General features: G+C 48.9%; 1 protein-coding gene across 10 annotated transcripts in view; it reads left to right on the top strand.

Annotated features, from left to right (window-relative positions):
* The window catches only part of TCOF1 (treacle ribosome biogenesis factor 1), a 286,142-nt gene that overhangs the window by 109,043 nt on the left and 156,530 nt on the right, over nt 1-20,569 (top strand). For 3 of the 10 annotated variants that reach the window (XM_085617714.1, XM_085617713.1, XM_085617712.1), the window contains exons 9-10: nt 945-1,190; nt 1,487-1,738. The exons of 6 other annotated variants lie outside the window; for them this stretch is intronic. In XM_085617714.1, coding sequence (XP_085473840.1) covers nt 945-1,190; nt 1,487-1,738 — 498 coding nt within the window. The remainder of the gene's footprint in view (nt 1-944; nt 1,191-1,486; nt 1,739-20,569) is intronic. One more of the 10 variants, XM_085617716.1, reaches the window with a different exon arrangement.

The raw sequence follows: 20,569 nt of genomic DNA, 5'->3' as shown, positions 1-20,569 counted from the left end.
CACGCAGAGTGGATATCTGGCAGGCAGCTACTGGTCATCAGTGCACATATTCATGAAGCACTACTGCCATGTTAGTCCACTACGTTGGGGTGGACCTTTTGACCAACCCGTTCCTGCAAGACTTTAGTCTGAGCCATTCCAAAGACCCTCCACCTTGGGAGATACTGCTTTGGTATCTATTCACAAGGTGAGTAATCTGCTGTTATAAGTATCTATCTGAAAAACAGCTTATTTACCTTCGGGTAATGCTCTTTCTGGTGAACACTCTACCCAACCACAGATTCCTCACCTCCCCGGTCATTAGCTCTCAAGGGTTGCTATTATATGTGGCTCCTTTCGGAGAGGATTGGTGTAGACATTAAGCCGCACTATACCACCTACGAGCGTTCAGCAGCTCTCCTCTAGAGTTTTCTGGGTCAAGTCTGGGCACCTGGGGATATTCACATGGGAAGGAATTTGCAGTTAGAGTATCCACCAGAAAGACTTACCGAAGGTAAGTCATTTATTAAATTTGTATAAAGTTTTAATACACATGCTCCTACATACATTTTGTAACGTTAAAACAAACCGGATTGACTGGCTTTTCACTTTAATGAGTCTGTAGGAAGTTTACCCTAAGAATTGCAATGGATAATTAGATTTTCCCCTCGCTGTTATTAAGTTTTTAAAACTTAATTAAAATGCTATACAAGTCATTCTGGATTTAGTGACTCATCTTGGTGAAAGGAAAGGCACAGCTTTAACCATAAAAATCCCATTTGCAGGAAGCAGGATTCTCTTTGAAAATCCTGTTTCTTCTTCACAGCAATAATTCCCAATATCATCATCTAATTTGTGGCTAGATGTTGCCACTACTTCTACTGGATGGCACTAATCTCTGCTCAACTGGGTATTTATTTATCTTACATCTGTCCTCTGGCTGTTTCCTATATGGCTGTTTTTAGGCACAATCAGCTATCAAAGGTATTCCACTGATGACGCGCCAAGTCAACGTGTCGTCAGTCAATAACTTCTTAGCCACTCCACTTTCGAGCAAGAGCAAGGGAGCGCAGGGAAAAGCTTCTGCTTTCTTCCAAAACTCAACACCTGCAGGAAAGATGACACCAGTCAAGTTATCTGTGAACTTAGCTCAGCAGGCAACCAGCTTTAAGGGCAGTGATTTACCCAACACTGAGAATCGTGGTGCCCCGGTGAGTCCAAGAACATGTTTTGCTCTTTGTAAAATGTTTTTAAGCTTTTCCTCCTGTGTCTGCTCTACATCTTTTTAACTGGTTGACTGTTCTAGTGAATGAAACTGGACCACACAGCGTGGATTAAACTATAGCAAGAATGCATGTGTAAACACAATGGTGTTTAGCCTGTGCCCAGCCTTGCCACATAGATTGTTTCTCTGTGAAACGTCCTCTTAATGCTTTGTTTGTTGTTTCTTCACTGATATCAGCTGGTAGGCCAAAGGCGCTTTTCAATATTTTGTTATTCGTTTTAGACCAAATCTTTCAATCTAGTCACACCACCTGTAACACCCAAGATCAAATCATCATTGCTGAAAACACCTGTAGCCAGCTCTGTGGTCGGAAAAGTCCAGGGAATATCTTCTAAACTCACCCCTCTGCCCATGTCTGCTGCCATGGGCAAAGTGATAACTGCAGTGAAGGTGGCTGAGATTGTAACACAACAGACAGACCACCGTGAGAGCAGCAACACATCAGGCAGTGAGGGTGCTGAGGGAAATGTGCTGGTGAGTCTATTAAGCATATTTATTCCCCAAGTGATCATAGTTTCGATAAGCAGAGACACTCTAGCAATCCCAAGAATATCGATCTGTTAGTGTTGTGTTGCAGTCCTTTTTTAGAATGTGAGTTTTAAGTGAAATTGGGTTCCACAACCTTCACTAAGAATCACATCAGGTAGCATGAGAAATTTGCTTATTTTTTTTTTTTATGACATGACCGTAAAATGACATCCTATAAATTGAATAAAGTATATTGATTGACATCCTATAATATGATGTATGTGCTATAACAGAAAATCATATTAAATGACAGAAATGTTTCATGTGCAACACCAACAATGAATAGTGTGACAGCAGGAACATTTCCCATCATAAATACTTCCAGTTGGAACATTCATGTACTGTTGGTGCCTGTAATCTTTTCCATCACAATACGAGGCTAGAAATCAATTGGCCTGCATGGCATTACTCATGAAACGAGAATTACCTACTATAGTTCACCTGGCCCTTCATGCCTCGCTTAAATTTCAACATGTTCCTTCTCAGTGGTTACTAGTAAAGGTAATAGTCTGAGGTGTCTCTTCACATGCCTCAAATCTGTGATGGTATGCAAACTTTGTGCCATGTATTTTGGCTGACTGACATTTAGCCGCCTGCACTGCAATGCCTAATTAAACAGCACTGTAGTTTGAGGTGGTAAAATGCCCGGAGGAAGAGGAGCGAGGCTGGGAATGGCACATCCGTATTTAAACCAATAAATAAATTGCAGTGCTGACACCGGCGTTAAGAGAAGGTCTATATTTGCCCCACAGTGGAGTTTCTACAAATCTGCAAGGCCAGCCAACTGAGATGGTCACTACGGAAGTAGAAGATTCGTTTGAGAGTATATCCAGCTTCCTGGGAACTTGTGATTGTGGGAAGACTGAATGGCAGTCTTATGGGTAATGAGACCTCAAACAATCTTGGTCCAACCTCTTCCCTTTGAGAGAGTCTTTGTTCCTCTTTCCCCTTGCTAAAAGAGGAGGGATATTGTTCTGTCGTTCTGTGTGTCGCTGCCTGTGCATCCTTTTTGTGTTAACCAGTCATTTTCTAAGAGGCACACCTTTTAGGGGTCAGTAATCCTACCTGGACAGACCAAACCCAGGTATTATTTAATATACTGGAAACTTGTACAGTATCAAACCATAATTAATGAAGTTTGGTCATCGTGCACAATTTTCCCATGGGATGAATGTGCTCTGCTTCATACTCTCTCCCCAGCAGTGATGTGTATTCATCCTACATATTGTACACTTTGTGTGATTGCCTTTACTAGAGAATGTACTTTGTGTGGTTTTGCCACTTGCTTGGGTGCAGTTATGAAAATATTACTCCATTGTGTTCACACATGTAACTTTTAAGCTACAGCTCTTCGGCAAATATGAAAGAGGCCTAGAATCCCTTTGCACAGCATACTTTGATGAAATCTGAAGCCCAACTCAAATATATCCCTGTACACACCTGTCAATACTCTTCCGGCTTTCAGCATTTGTTCTTCATCTTTTCGTTTGCACTTTACTACTGTTCTGATTAAATGCTAGTTATTTATAGGTCTCGCTTAGGCAGCGCATGCTCTGTCTCTTGAGACGCACTATTCCTATTGTATTGGGTTTCAGCACGCCCATCCGTGTTCCTTCATGTCTTTCGAAATTCCTTTGTTTTTGTTGCCGAATAGTTCACATTTGTTCCTCCTTTTGCTGTTTTGTTCACGCCCTGGAGACTGGCATTGTCACACGGATAACTCCACTATCGGCCTTATATCTTCGTTTTGGTGCACTACTATTTCTTTTCCTTTGGCTTTTTTGGCATTTCGAACGCACTCAGCCAAAGGCTGCAAATCATGTCCTTATCTTGGTTTCCATTCTTTGGTTTCACAAGCACTTTTTCAGCCGTAGGCTATGTTGTTTTTCATCCTATAATATTTTTGATTTCATTAACTAAAATGTCCAAACCTTAAATAATATACTTACTTAATGGAAGTGTAGTTTAAGGTGACGGCCAACAGTAGGATCGCCTATTTACTTTCTGCTTTAGACAGTGGGATTTTTTGCATACGAGTAAAGAGGTAAACATGCTGTTACTGCTCCGCTTTATGAAAATGGAAACAGCTTTGTTGCGTACTTAAAACATTTGATGCTTTCTTTTAAGTTTGTCATTGGTGAAATAAAAGCAATATCAAGGGATGCTTCCTTGTGGTCTCTAAACACGGCATGTAATGTGAGGTTGCTTAACAATATATCGTGCAAGTAGACAGTGCAACACCACCTCAGCATCAGCGCATGCACCTCTTCAGCACCAGTCAGGGTCACTCAGCACCACTTCAGCAGATTCACGGCAGAACCACCTGAGCATCATTCAGCAGCACCAGCACAGCACTACCTCAGCATCACTCTGCCACAGCACCACCTCTCTACCCAGTGCAGCACCACCCAGTGCAGCACCACCTCTCTACCAAGTGCGGCACCACCTCTCTACCAAGTGCGGCACCACCACCTCTCTACCCAGTGCGGCACCACCGCCTCTCTACCCAGTGCGGCACCACCGCCTCTCTACCCAGTGCGGCACCACCGCCTCTCTACCCAGTGCGGCACCACCGCCTCTCTACCCAGTGCGGCACCACCGCCTCTCTACCCAGTGCGGCACCACCGCCTCTCTACCCAGTGCGGCACCACCGCCTCTCTACCCAGTGCGGCACCACCGCCTCTCTACCCAGTGCGGCACCACCGCCTCTCTACCCAGTGCGGCACCACCGCCTCTCTACCCAGTGCGGCAGCACCGCCTCTCTACCCAGTGCGGCAGCACCGCCTCTCTACCCAGTGCGGCAGCACCGCCTCTCTACCCAGTGCGGCAGCACCGCCTCTCTACCCAGTGCGGCAGCACCGCCTCTACCCAGTGCGGCAGCACCGCCTCTCTACCCAGTGCGGCAGCACCGCCTCTCTACCCAGTGCGGCAGCACCGCCTCTCTACCCAGTGCGGCAGCACCGCCTCTCTACCCAGTGCGGCAGCACCGCCTCTCTACCCAGTGCGGCAGCACCGCCTCTCTACCCAGTGCGGCAGCACCGCCTCTCTACCCAGTGCGGCAGCACCGCCTCTCTACCCAGTGCGGCACCACCGCCTCTCTACCACCCAGTGCGGCACCACCGCCTCTCTACCACCCAGTGCGGCACCACCGCCTCTCCTCTACCCAGTGCGGCACCACCGCCACTCCTCTACCCAGTGCGGCACCACCGCCACTCCTCTACCCAGTGCGGCACCACCGCCACTCCTCTACCCAGTGCGGCAGCACCGCCACTCCTCTACCCAGTGCGGCAGCACCGCCACTCCTCTACCCAGTGCGGCAGCACCGCCACTCCTCTACCCAGTGCGGCAGCACCGCCACTCCTCTACCCAGTGCGGCAGCACCGCCACTCCTCTACCCAGTGCGGCAGCACCGCCACTCCTCTACCCAGTGCGGCAGCACCGCCACTCCTCTACCCAGTGCGGCAGCACCGCCACTCCTCTACCCAGTGCGGCAGCACCGCCACTCCTCTACCCAGTGCGGCAGCACCGCCACTCCTCTACCCAGTGCGGCAGCACCGCCACTCCTCTACCCAGTGCGGCAGCACCGCCACTCCTCTACCCAGTGCGGCAGCACCGCCACTCCTCTACCCAGTGCGGCAGCACCGCCACTCCTCTACCCAGTGCGGCAGCACCGCCTCTCCTCTACCCAGTGCGGCACCACCGCCTCTCCTCTACCCAGTGCGGCACCACCGCCTCTCCTCTACCTAGTGCGGCACCACCGCCTCTCCTCTACCCAGTGCGGCACCACCGCCTCTCCTCTACCCAGTGCGGCACCACCGCCTCTCCTCTACCCAGTGCGGCACCACCACCTCTCCTCTACCCACTCTCCTCTACCCAGTGCGGCACCACCACCTCAGCATCATTGCAGTACCACTAGCTCAACATCAGCGCTGCCCTACCACAGCATCGCGCGCTGCCCCACCACGGCGTCTCGCGCTGCCCCACCACGGCGTCTCGCGCTGCCCCACCACGGCGTCTCGCGCTGCCCCACCACGGCGTCTCGCGCTGCCCCACCACGGCGTCTCGCGCTGCCCCACCACGGCGTCTCGCGCTGCCCCACCACGGCGTCTCGCGCTGCCCCACCACGGCGTCTCGCGCTGCCCCACCACGGCGTCTCGCGCTGCCCCACCACGGCGTCTCGCGCTGCCCCACCACGGCGTCTCGCGCTGCCCCACCACGGCGTCTCGCGCTGCCCCACCACGGCGTCTCGCGCTGCCCCACCACGGCGTCTCGCGCTGCCCCACCACGGCGTCTCGCGCTGCCCCACCACGGCGTCTCGCGCTGCCCCACCACGGCGTCTCGCGCTGCCCCACCACGGCGTCTCGCGCTGCCCCACCACGGCGTCTCGCGCTGCCCCACCACGGCGTCTCGCGCTGCCCCACCACGGCGTCTCGCGCTGCCCCACCACGGCGTCTCGCGCTGCCCCACCACGGCGTCTCGCGCTGCCCCACCACGGCGTCTCGCGCTGCCCCACCACGGCGTCTCGCGCTGCCCCACCACGGCGTCTCGCGCTGCCCCACCACGGCGTCTCGCGCTGCCCCACCACGGCGTCTCGCGCTGCCCCACCACGGCGTCTCGCGCTGCCCCACCACGGCGTCTCGCGCTGCCCCACCACGGCGTCTCGCGCTGCCCCACCACGGCGTCTCGCGCTGCCCCACCACGGCGTCTCGCGCTGCCCCACCACGGCGTCTCGCGCTGCCCCACCACGGCGTCTCGCGCTGCCCCACCACGGCGTCTCGCGCTGCCCCACCACGGCGTCTCACTCAGCACTACCTTAGCAACAGCAAATCTCCAGCACAGGACCACCACCGTATTAGTGCACCACCACCAGGGTAGCACTAAGTTGGCACCAATGCAGCCCCACCTCGGCTTCAGCACAGCAACAGCACACCACCACCTCAGCATCGCCTCCGCACCAGTGCAGCATCGCTCCGCACCACCTCAGTATTGCTCAGCACAAGCTCGGCACCACCTCGGTATCACTCGGCACCACCTCGGTATCACTCGGCACCACCTCGGTATCACTCGGCACCACCTCGGTATCACTCGGCACCACCTCGGTATCACTCGGCACCACCTCGGTATCACTCGGCACCACCTCGGTATCACTCTGCACCACCTCGGTATCACTCGGCACCACCTCGGTATCACTCGGCACCACCTCGGTATCACTCGGCACCACCTCGGTATCACTCTGCACCACCTCGGTATCACTCGGCACCACCTCGGTATCACTCGGCACCACCTCGGTATCACTCGGCACCACCTCGGTATCACTCGGCACCACCTCGGTATCACTCTGCACCACCTCGGTATCACTCGGCACCACCTCGGTATCACTCTGCACCACCTCGGTATCACTCGGCACCACCTCGGTATCACTCGGCACCACCTCGGTATCACTCGGCACCACCTCGGTATCACTCGGCACCACCTCGGTATCACTCGGCACCACCTCGGTATCACTCGGCACCACCTCGGTATCACTCGGCACCACCTCGGTATCACTCGGCACCACCTCGGTATCACTCGGCACCACCTCGGTATCACTCGGCACCACCTCGGTATCCCTCGGCACCACCTGGCATCACCTCAGCAATGTACCACCACCACCAGGGCAGCCCCACCTCAGCAGCAATTCAGCACCAACGCAGCCCCACTTCAGCATCAGCGCAGCAACAGCGTAGCATCACCTCAGCACAAGCTCAGCACCAATACCACCTCAGCATCACCTCAAGACCAGCATCTCAGCATCACCTCAAGACCAGCATCTCAGCATCACCTCAAGACCAGCATCTCAGCATCACCTCAAGACCAGCATCTCAGCATCACCTCAACACTACCCGGGTATCATTCAGTATCCTCTCCACACCAGCGTACCCCACCATCTCTCAGCGCCACCTCAGTCTGGCATCTGTTGATTCTCCCCTCGTGTCTGTCTGCTGCTCGTGTTGTAATTTAGGTACTATTTCCCAACCTCCACCTTCCCGTTGTTTATGCTCCATGAGATCCACAAACCTGGTGATACTCATTCACATGCACAGAAATTATGGCAAGGTAAAGAGGTGGGTCTTTGTATCATTGCTGTATATCTTGGTGTGCAACTTGTGTGTGCTGTACTGCTCTTCCTGAGATCCCGACTGAGGTAGTAAACTGCTTCATGGAACATCTATGAGAGTAGTGGGATTTATTCTTCCTAGAGAACCAACTGAGCTGCAGTGCTACAACCTTTCCGCGTACTAATGCAGTCATGGGAATTTACATCACTGATCCTGTGAATTGGATGAAAGCAGACTATAGGACTCTGTGAGTATGTGGGCCAATCCAGTGTGGCCACTCTGACCACCACATCAGCTAACTTGGGCAGCCATTTATCTTCTGTCAGGTATTTGTAGTCACGAAAGAGAAACTCCAAGGAGGATCATGCTGCTTCAGCTGAATCGCTTTCTTGGAATGCTTTTAGTGTCCTCTCTACACTCGAAGGACTTATCAGATCACACCTTCTAGCTACGCTACTAGTGTCCATATTTCCAGCAGAATTGTGCATGCAAACTGCAAGTGGTACTATTTACTAAATAATTATTTGTTGGAATGCTTCAGTTTAAACTTGCACATTTCATAATCTTTGCATTACACCAACTATTGTTTAAGCAGTTGATATCGGCATAAGTAAGAGACTTCGGTGTTGTATTCAAATGGAAACTGGAATTGACATATTCTTGTTGGCCAGTTTGTGAATATATACATTGCGAAAGGAGTAAACTGTGGTAATTTTATTTTAGCGTCATGTCGCTGTGCGTTGCCCCCCCCCCCCCCCCCCCTTCTCTGTTGATAAAGATATATATTTACTGAAAAAAATCAAAGGTTGAAGTAACGTTCTAGTTAGGTGGGATGAAAAGGTTTTTCTTATTTAAGTTATTTTTTTCAAAACCTTAGAAATTCGTAGAAAAAAACAAAGGTTAATGTCACGTAATAGTTACATGAATTTTTCAGTGACAATATTAATGTTTTGAACCACATAATTTCACAAGTTATAGTTAGAGCTAACTGTAACTTGTGTACCTGCCATTAGCTGCTTATGACCTCAAATATTACATCTCTCATGACATGTACTATGACATCATTTATGGCATAACTGATTACATAATCCAATGCACATAATGTACTCATTAAGTACTCGGCTATGGGTGTTTTTGTGTTTATTTTTACTTCACCCTTCCATTCCTATTTGTGTACAGCAGTCATTCCTTTAGAGTGTCAGATTTGAAAATCGCTGGAGGGAGTGAGATTTTCTACTGATAAATATTTAAGTTCGAGGCATATGTGCTGCAGATTACACACTTTTGCATAGATCGCCATCTGGTGTTGGGCCCGGATGTTTGCAGTTTGTTTTTCCTCTTGGAAAGTCTTTGGAAGTCACGAGGTCGGTGACTCCTCCTTTGGATGGTATTGCGCATGGTCTTCGGCTCTATCCTCAGATTGTTTTTTTCCGCCATCGGGCTCGGATGTAATCTTCGCGCTCCGGTTCCGAACAGCTTCCAGTTCGACGATCGACGCGCAATCCTCACCCCAAATCGCGGTATTGTTTTGATCGCGATCTCTTCCATCAACGCACCTTCTCATCGGCCGTCGGTTCCAGTCGTCGACGGTGGCCTTCGGGCCTACCCAAGCTCCGGTCCCGGCTCATGGAAAGGACTCCATTTAAAAAGTGCCCTCGATGTGGGGCCAAATTTTCCGACACCGATCTTCATGAGGTATGCAACCTCTGCCTCTCCCCTGAACACTAGGCTCGAGACTGTCCAGCCTGTAAGTCTTTCCGATCCAAAAAGACTATTCGGGACCGAAGAGCCAGAAGGAACATGGCACACTCCTCGTCGGCCATTCCAGTCGACATCTTCGGAGATGACATAGACGATCCGGGACAGCATCACACCGAAGAGGACCTCGTCAGCGCTTCCGAGGCCGACGAGTCAGATGTGGAAGACATCACTCCGGCGCAGAGGGTCGTGAGTACAAATCTCCCCTACCCCCCCCCCCCCCTCCCCCCCCACACCCGCGCCGACACCCAAAAAGGCTTCGGTCATGCCTTCGCCTCTGGGCCTAGGCAAGACCAGAGACACTGCTTCACACACCCCACCTTTGAGCCCGGTGAAGAAGCCAAGTAAGCCTTCCGGCGGCTCGGGCTTGAGCCAGCCTACCAGCGGAGCCGAGAAACACACTTCGGCACCGAAAAAGAAACCGGCCTCCACCTCGACACCGAGCTCTGCACCGAAGCCCTCGGGGTCGAAACCCAGCTCTTCGGTACCGACGCCATCTTCGGTACCGACCAAACCACACAAGGCCATTGGCACAGACACTTCCGAGCCGAAGCCCATCTCGGCGCCGACCAAGAGACCGGAAATTTCCAAGCCGGGTTCTAAGCAACAAACCGGCACAGAAAAACCTAAAAAGACATCGGCCCGACGCCTTCGGCGCCGAAGGACCAAATAACCTCACCAGAACTATTTACACCGGATCCTTTGCAAAAAACTCACCAAGGATCCAAAAACTGGACATTTAACACTTTCTACCAAAAAGACATTTGGAGAAGCCTGCTCTGCCTCCACCTCCAAAGAGGAAGGACTCTGCTACCTCTCCGTTCAGAATACCTTCCCCGCCACCTCCTCCTCCTTCCCCACCTCCACCCCCTCCGCCCTCTCCACCCCCACCTCATCGTTCTCCGACCCAGTCTCCAGACGATGATGATCCGAGAGACCCATATCATGATACAGGGGATGTGCCACAGGACCCCACCCCTACAGTATCCCCAGACCCATGGACGATTACAATATTCCAGATATCCCCAACGTCCCACAAAACTATCTTTACCCTTCTAGACCATCTCCACCAGAAGATTCATTAGGGTTCAACCATCTTATGCAAAGGGCGGCACATTATCACGGGGTGGACTTGCATACCGACCCCGTGGAGGAAGATTTCCTCCTAGACACATTTGATACCGCACACAGGTCTACCTCCATACTGCCCATGCTCAAAGGGGTGGTAAGGCATGCGCCAGAAGTTTTTAAGGACCCAGTTAGAGCCAGGGTCATTAACACACGTATTGAAGAAAAATACAAACCTGCTCCCTCAGATCCCTCCTACATCAGAGGACCAGCGCCACTAGACTCTTTAGTAGTATCTACTGCACGTAAAAGGTCAAATTCACAAGCGTCAGGTGATGCACCACCACCTGACAAAGAATCAAATCTACTAGATGCATCAGGCAAACGCACAGCATCCCAGGCGGCCAACATATGGCGTATAGCAAACACTCCGGCACTACTGGCCAGATATGACAGGGCTCATTATGACGAATTAGAAAGCATAATGCACCATCTCCCTGAAAAATATAAAGCTAGGGCCAACGAGTTAATTCAGGAGGGTAAAACAATGACAAATACCTCCATACGTTGTGCCCTAGATGCAGCAGACACAGCCCCCAGGGCCATAAACGCCAGCGTCCTACTCAGTCGCCATGCTTTGCTAATGGTATCTGGTTTTAACCCAGAAGTACAAGCCTCCATCCTTAACCATCCCTTTGACCAGGAACATCTATTTGGGCCAAAGGTGGATGAGGCCTTAAAAAAAATGAAAAAAGATACGGATACCGCAAAATCCATGGGGGCCTTACAGTCACACCCGCCCGACGCTTCTTTCGCCGCTCCTCCTTTCGGAGTACATCCAGAGGCTATTCCTCAGACACAGTGTCCACATCATATAAATCCCCTACTCAGACCTCCTTTACAAAAGGTTACCAACGAGGCGGCTACAGGGGTAACAACAACAAGGGCAGAGGCAAAACAAACAACGCCCGTTCTGCCACACCTCCTACCCAATGACTTCCCCCCCCCCCGCCCCCCCAGATCATTCCACGCCGGTCGGGCGCAGACTCCAAAATTTCCTTCATGTCTGGGCGTCCATCACCTCAGACAAATGGGTGACCCAAATAATTTGGTCAGGCTACTGCCTAGAACTAACATCTACCCCCCCAAACATTCCACCCAGGCAACGCCCAATGTCCCAAGAACATTCAAAATTACTGAAGCAGGAGGTAATCTCCCTCCTACAAAAACAGGCAATACAAAAACAGGCAATAGAACACGTTCCTGTCAATCAACAAAATATGGGGGTCTACTCCCTATATTTTCTCATACCAAAAAGAGACGAGACTCTATGACCTATTCTAGATCTCCGGCCCCTAAACACATACATACACTCAGACCATTTTCATATGGTGACGCTTCAGCAGGTACTTCCGCTCCTCTCCCACAACGACTTCCTCACAACTCTGGACTTGAAAGACGCATACTTTCACATTCCAGTGCGCCATGCTCACAGAAAGTACCTCCGATATTTGTAGTGGACGGCCAACACTACCAATTCAAAGTGCTCCCGTTCGGAGTCACAACAGCACCACAGGTATTCACCAAGTGCTTGGCAGTGGTGGCAGCACACTTGAGAAGACAGCACATTCACGTCTTCCCATACCTAGACGATTGGCTGATAAAAGCCACTTCATACAATCAGTGTGTACAACACACCTTCACCACAATCGAACTACTTCACCAACTAGGCTTCACGGTGAACCACCAAAAGTCCCAGCTACAACCATCCCACATAAAACAATATCTCGGTGCCACCATAGACACCTCAAAAGCAATAGCCTACCCCAATCCGGCCAGGATTGAAAGTATTCAGGCTTTACAACAAAAATTCCTAACTCAACACTCCCTTCCAGCACGAGTGTTCATGCAACTAATAGGGATGATGGCCTCTTGCATTTTCATAGTGCCCCACGCAAGACTCCAGATGCGTCCCCTCCAAGAGTGCTTAGCGCACTAGTGGAACCAGGCCCAAGGTCAACTGACAGATCTGGTGTTGGTAGACGGTTGCACCCATTGCTCTCTGCAGTGGTGGAACACCACAAACCTTTCCAAAGGTCGACAGTTCCTGGACCCGGTTCCCCAGATAATACTAACAACGGACGCATCGCACTCCGGCTGGGGAGCTCACCTATTGCATCTCACCGTGCAGGGCACATGGACGCCTCAACAAAAGTTACCCCATATCAACCATCTGGAGTTACTAGCAATCTTTTTTTCCCTAAAATCCTTTCACACACAGACTTCAGGCAAGGCAGTCCTCATTCGCACAGACAACATGACGGCCATGTATTGTATACAAAAACAAGGCGGCACACACTCTCCACAGCTCTCTCAATTAGCACAGAGCCTATGGAGATGGGCAATTCCCCACAAAATCTTTCTCCCAGCTCAACATGTCCCAGGAGTCCAAAACACAGTGGCAGATCTGCTCAGCAGACAGACACAACAAATCCACGAGTGGGAACTTCACCCACAAGTTATTCATCCATTCTTTCAAATGTGGGGGCATCCACAGATAGACCTCTTTGCCACCCACGAAAACACAAAATGCCCAATCTTCGCCGCCAGATACCCACACCCATTGTCCAAAGGAAATGCGATATGGATGAACTGGTCAGGCAAATTTGCGTACGCTTTTCCGCCTCTCCCACTCATTCCATTAGTGGTGCGCAAACTACAACAATACTCCCTCACACTAATCCTAGTAGCTCCAACGTGGGCCAGACAACCGTGGTACACCACGCTGCTGGAACTCTCTGTAGTACCACACCAAAAACTACACCTCTCACCATGCCTCCTAACCCAGAACCATGGAGAGATCAGACACCCGGACCCAACGCAGCTCAACCTTGCCATCTGGCTCCTGAAATCCTAGAATTTGGGAACCTAAATCTTCCCCCTGACTGTATGAACGTCAACAGAGAAGCTACACGACCTACCACTAGAGCGTTCTACGCTGCCAAGTGTAAACTATTTGTTGTTTATTGCCATAACAACACCATCAATCTCCTGGACGTGTCCATTCAACACATCATAGGCTAATTACTCCACCTACAAAGGTGTAATCTAGCCTATACGTCCATTCGACTACACCACGCAGCAATTGCAGCTTACTTACAAAACAGGCAACATCTATCACTCTGTAGAGTACCTGCCATTAAAGCCTTCATGGAAGGCCTAAAAAGAATAATTCCCCCCAGAGTACCACCCTCACCTGTGTGGAACTTCAATATCGTTCTCACAAGGCTAATGGGGCCTCGCTTCGAACCTTTGCACAAATGCGAGCTACAATTCCTAACATGGAAAACAGCTTTCCTTGTAGCCATCACTTCCCTTAGAAGGGTCAGTGAGATACAAGCATTTACCATACAAGAGCCTTTTCTTCAAATGCACCATAACAAGGTTGTTCTCCGTACCAACCCAAAATTCCTACCTAAAGTCATTTAACCTTTTCACCTAAACCAATCTCTAGAACTACCAGTATTTTTCTCGCAACCACAGACTGTTGTAGAAAGGGCTCTGCACACGCTAGATGTCAAACGAGCCTTACTCTTCTACATCGAGAGAACACAACCTTTCCGCAAGACCAAACAACTGTTTCTCTTTCTCTCCACCACACAAGGGCAACCCCATCTCAAAATCAGGGATAGCTAGGTGGATTGTAAAATGCATTCAGATTTGCTACCACAAAGCAAAATGTACGCTATCCGTTCCCCCTAAAGTCCATTCTACACGAAAGATAGGGGCTTCCATGGCATTTTTAGGGAACATCCCACTAGATGATATCTGCAAAGCAGCTACATGGTCAACACCGCACACTTTTACCAAACACTATTGTCTAGATGTGCAAACTAAGCAACAAGCTAGTGTGGGCCAGGCTGTACTCAAAACATTATTTCAAACAACTGCAACAGATACCGGTGGTCGCCACTAAGGTTGGGAACTGCTATATAGTCTATGCAAAAGTGTGTAATCTGCAGCTCATATGCTTAGAACGGAATATGCTACCTACCAGTATGCATCTGTTCTTGGCATGTAGAGCTGCAGATCTACACACGCCCACCCGGCTACCTGTATCTGTTCCAGCTTATCTTACTTAGATAACACACATATGGGTTTCTTCACTGTTATTACTACGCTCCATCTTTCCCTGCTGACGAAAAACAATCTGAGGATGGAGCCGAAGCCCATGCGCAATACCATCCAAAGGAGGAGTCACCGACCTCGTGACTTCCAAAGACTTTCCAAGAGGAAAAACAAATTGCAAACATCTGGGCCCAACACCAGATGGCGATCTATGCAAAAGTGTGTAGATCTGCAGCTTTACATGCCAAGAACATGTGCATACTGGTAAGTAGCATATTCCTTTTACCAAATGCCTATAGATTAATTTACCAATTTGAGTGTCTGCTTATATATTGCATGGGTTCTACAGCTGAATATCAGACCCTATTTAGACTACATATTTCAGTTAGACCATTGAGTGTAACATTTCCCTTTGTTTAAGAGATTTATGGAGCGAACACCATGAAGCGAAATAGGAAAACCCACAGGAATACATAGCTTCCAAACAAACTAGGTTTATAGTTTCTTGTTTACAGCCATATGTAACAGAGAAAATGGTTAAAAGTTATGGAGCCAGAGATGAATTGGGGATCCACGTTTACACCAACTCTTATCGTAGAAGAGGACAAATGTAATGAATTACAGGAGAGTAGAGATTTGGGTACATTTAAATATGACAAAGAGATCAAACCTCAGCATAATAAGGTGGAAAACGTTTGTAGGTTATTGGCTTACTTACTATCTACATAAGATGGAAGGAAGGCAATAACTCACATTAAGACTGAGGAGGCTGTGATCACTAATCCTAATGCTGTAAACCAGGCATTTGAATCACGCAACAAAATATTGTGGCTAAACCCCAAAATGCAAGCAATGGTAAGGCAATTTCTAGGAAATTATAAGCAATAAAGAGTTGTCTGGAGTTAAATGTTATCCTTGGAGATTTATTTAATTCTCGACCCTCCATATGCAAGCACACTCTTCTGCGCTGTTCTTTCAGAGTTAAGATGTGTGTAGCAGCTCTTTCCTTTATCGTGGGCCTCTCAAAGATGTGGATGGAAAGTTAGCTGCTTCCAAATTTGGGAAACGTTTAAGATCTAATTTAGTGTTTATTTAGTTTTCTCCTTATTATTTTTTTCCTGTCAATAGGGGCTATAGGACTAGGCAGTAGATCTGGCTGTCTAATTGTTTCGGCATTAACTGTCAGCTGAAACGTGTTGACTTATGGATGTAGAAAGCATTGACCCTCCCTACACATTCAGTCTTCTATATATAATCTGTCTCTTGTGCCATTTCCTTGCAAAGGGAACACTCTGTCATCTAAACCCTCTCATTTTTCTTCAGGTCCCAATAAGATATCCTTTCAGAAAACCACAGTGCTCCACCCAAAAGTGAGCTTGAGGTTGCCCGGTATATGGTCAAGTTTATTAACGTATTTTGCGCAAACTAGTCTGGATGTTATGAGAGGTTTGGAGACTTTGGGGGGAGGTAGTATACCCAACAATCTGTCTAGATGAAGATTTCACCCCCTCTAGGTTCACCCATTCATTTCAGACTTTTTGTAAATCATTTCAAGTGGGTAATTTCACAACTGTCCATTGTACTCCTAGCAAAACTATTAAGAGGTTTTGTTGAAAGCCAGAACTTGCAGACTGATTTGAACGAAATGGGGAAGGGTGCTAAATGCATCATTATTTGCAGGTCTAATAGCGAATTGTTCCAAGCCTCTATTTCAGTGAATTGATATATTTGACGTTCCTATAAATTACTTCATGATCACACAGTTTTATGTTGATTGGGCCGTAATTTACAATTGTGTGTCCTCGAAGTGTACATCCAGTTGCTATGTTTATAGATATGGTTTGGGATTATACTTCAGGTAAGTCTACCTTTCCAAAACCAATAACAAGCATTTTATGATCACCTAAATAAAGTTTTCTTGGGAAAGATCCAAAGGCAACAAAGCATTTGCAATGCTGTAGGTCTCTAATTTGCGAGAGTTTGAGCTATTTGCATTGTAAATGACTATTCCTTTTATGTGTTGGTTTTCAAAACAGATAAATAACAGGCATTGTCATTTACGATGCCAAAGCTTAAACTCTCAAAAACTGGAGCCCAATTGCTTTGCAAATGCTTGTTTGTAAAAGTGCCCCATGGCTTGCTTTCAGTTTAATGGTGGCTGCACCCCTTTCTTTCGACGAGCCGGGTCTAAAGAAAAGTGTGCGGCTGCCGTTAAAGCGAAGCACGGTATAAGGCATCTGGAAACATTTTAATAAATTTGTTTATAAAGTTGAATACGGTGAGCCACGTCGTAAGAAAGGGGCGCGGCTGCCATTAACGTGAAAGCGCTTCATGGTGCGCTTTAAAACAAAAAAGTTCATAAACAGAAAAAAAACATGCAGCCGTGTTCGGCGCTGCAAATAACAGACAAAAGGCACTGCGCCATCAGCTGAGGCATTCTGTGCTATGAAAGGAAAAAAAAGCGTTGAGATCGTATCCGGCTTGCAATAGCAGGCAGGAGGAAACAGTTTAACAAAATAGTGCTGTAATTAAAGTCTACCGGGTAACAACCCATGTAACTGGGCGAAATCATGGGAGGTTACAAGATGATAAAAGGCGGTACTAAGAAGGGACTACTAAGCCTATTGACCAATAAAATTCCAAAGTTTACAAAGAACAGTGAATGGATGCACTTAACAAGATGGGCGAAAAGTGGGCAGAGCTTCAAGTCTATACCTGAATACAGCAGGTCTCAAAGAGACAGTGCAAGCGCTGCCTAGGCAAGACCTAAAAAACAGAAGAAATCCATAATAACCTGTCGCTTTTGTCTATAAGTTCCTGATTGTATACAACGGAGACCCAACACAATTTCTGTTTTTTCATGGTGTGCATAAATGTTCAAATGGAAACAGCCAAGTATGATTACGCTAGATATAAGAAGTGGGAATGCATTTGTTAGGGATAGATCCATATTCATGCATGAATTTCTGTCCAGTGAGTTGCTGTAGGAAAGTGCATCTTTTTGCCCGGTATTCGATGCAGTTTTGACTGGACATGCATTGGGTACCTGCTAACCAGGTCCCCAGTGCTAGATCTTTTTCCCTAAAAAATGTGCAAATGTACCCCAATTGTCAGTACCCTAATCACCCCCCTGTAAGTCCCTAGTAAATGCTACCCCTGGTACCTATGGCATGGGGTACTAAAGAAGGCCCTTATGGGCTGCAGCATGAATTGTGCCACCCTCATTGGCCCCTCACCAAACACATGCAGACTGCCAATGCAGGCTGCATGAATTGGTGCAGACAAAAATTAAAACATGACATGGCACACATCCTTGTGTGCCATGCCCACAGATACTGCATGCAGCCGGGGCAAATCACGGCTACAGCAGGCCTTACAGCCCAAAGGCATGGTGCACCATAGTGCTTGTGTGGGCATATCTACATGAGCAGATATGCCCCTGTGCTGGCCAGTTCAATTGGTGCCAGTACAAGTGACCAGGGAAGCCATTTTACGAACATGTGCTGGACACTGGTGAAAACAAGTTCCCCGGCTACATGATGGAATCCAGTGATGGATTTATTAATACGTGCAACCTGAGAGGAACTAAGAGGTGCCCCCTTGAAAACTGCTGTATCTTAGAAACATCGATTAATGTGTACATGTATATATTGTATTTGCTGTATATTGATTAGCCCCACTTTATCCCTCTTACGTTTTGTTCCTCTGTTCCCTTCCATCCTTGGTAACTTCCACATACATAATTATGTACTAGCCAGAACGGTCATCCAGCTTTCATCAGGACCATCTGAGTCACGCATTAATCAGTGGTATACACTGCCTAAATTCATGTGGCAAAAGATTGATGCAAACACTCATTCCATGCTCTCTCTTCTACTGTATACTAATACCGAACTCTTGATACCACTCGTCTAATTTAGCCTCAGCGCCTTGAGAACCTCACAGGTGAGTAACGCGCTTCACAATTCCCTGATTGATTGATTGATTAATTTAGGGCTTTAAGCTCACAAAGTGGGTGTCACTGAAATTGTGATTGATTTGACATGGGTGAACCAGATTAGTGTCAGAAACCTTTTAGTAAAGCATATGTAAGAGCATACCTTTTAGAGGGGACCCTCTTGGTCCCATGGGAAATCCCTGTCCGGTTACTCACAGCGTCACACTCTAACACAACCTGGCGACTAATGATCGAAATCAGGAATGCGAGAGAATAGTGCGGGTAGATGGAAAATCCATACCCACGTCATGAGATAACCTAGTCTGGCCCAATGACTCCTGAATGTTGAGCCTGGGTGCGCTTTGTCACTGTTTAATTCTATAAGTGATACATGCGGTGACGTCACAACGCATGTGTGGGCTACTGGGAAAACCTGTATTGAAAATATAATTTACTTCTTTTTAGGTCTCGGCTAGCGAAGGCTGCGCTTGCGCAGTCTCGCTCGCGAGATTTTTGATTTCAGTACGGGGCTTGAACCCGCCCCTCTTCTCCATTGGCTGGCTTCCTAAATGGAGGCCAGCCATTGGAGGAGAGGGGCATCTGTCTGTTTAAGCCCCGTCTTTTTCGGATTCGGTGGCGTGTTTTTTACTTTCTTTCTCTCCTCTGGAATGTAAACATTCCAGCCAATGGCAAGAGGAGAGAAAGAAAAACACGCCCCCGAATCCGAAAACGCCGCTGCGTTTCTCCGAGGCATTTCTGCTTGACCTCGGAGAAAGGCGGTGGTGTGCTCGTTCTCTCCCCCTGCTCTCGGCTCCCTCGGTGCTGCCGTGTCCGGCTGCTGGGTATTCTGCTATTTCGACAAAAGTCCCCAAAATCCAATGATTAAATTGTCGTTTTATAATCTTTGCGCAAATTTGGGCCAGAGTTAAAAGTTTTCAGTGTATTTTCAGACATGATTTAAAAGTATTGCATTTGGAACGTGCTCTTGTGAGGGAGGGCATAGCTTAAGACAAAAGTTAGAAATACCATGATGCGAACATGACTTAAATTACTAAAACAAGCAGTTGATTCAGCGTGAAATGGTCCCAAAACTGTTAAGCACCCCCACACCACTGACGGCGAACATTTTTTTTAAGCCAACAAAAAGTTGCATTCTGGGATTAGTAGTTTGTCTCTTGCTTCCGGATAACAGCTGGACTTGCTGACGGTGTCACACGTGCAGTGGACCCCTTGACAGCTGGTTGACCATGAGCCTATTGCGGGAATCACACAGAAGGACCAGGCACTTACTGTTCGGTGAAGCTCTCGCGGTGACTGAAGGACACGTAGGTGGTGGGCACCAGCACCGTGCCGGGCGGCCCCGTCACCCTGCTGACCAGCACATAGTCCCCCTCATGGGCGACGAGGTGCACCTGCTTTTCGACGCTCACCGTCAGCTCCTCGTCGGTCCTGGCTTGGAAGTCGTACAGGACGGTGAAGACCCGTCTCTTGGGGCTGTCGACGGGCTCCGTAGGCGGCCGCAGCGGCGAGCTCAGCCATATCTGGTCCCACAGACAGTCCATAAAGTACATATGCCTCCTCACAAAACTATCCATTGCAGGGGGCAGGGGGGGAGGCGCGCCCGAGGGCGCCTTCAGGGGCCCCGGGCTGGCTGATCCCTGAGCGACTGGCACCGGGGTGGGCATGGGGGTAAGCGAGGCATCCTGGCTGGAAGTTTCGGAGAGGGTGCTTGGAATACAAAGGGTGTGTTTCCTTTTCACTCAGTCAAGGTACGCTTTGATTTTATTT

Source organism: Triturus cristatus, chromosome 7, assembly GCF_964204655.1.
Source record: "Triturus cristatus chromosome 7, aTriCri1.1, whole genome shotgun sequence".
Lineage (NCBI taxonomy): Eukaryota > Metazoa > Chordata > Amphibia > Caudata > Salamandridae > Triturus > Triturus cristatus.
Note: the sequence above shows the minus strand (reverse complement) of the source record. Positions and strands in the feature narration are given on the sequence as shown.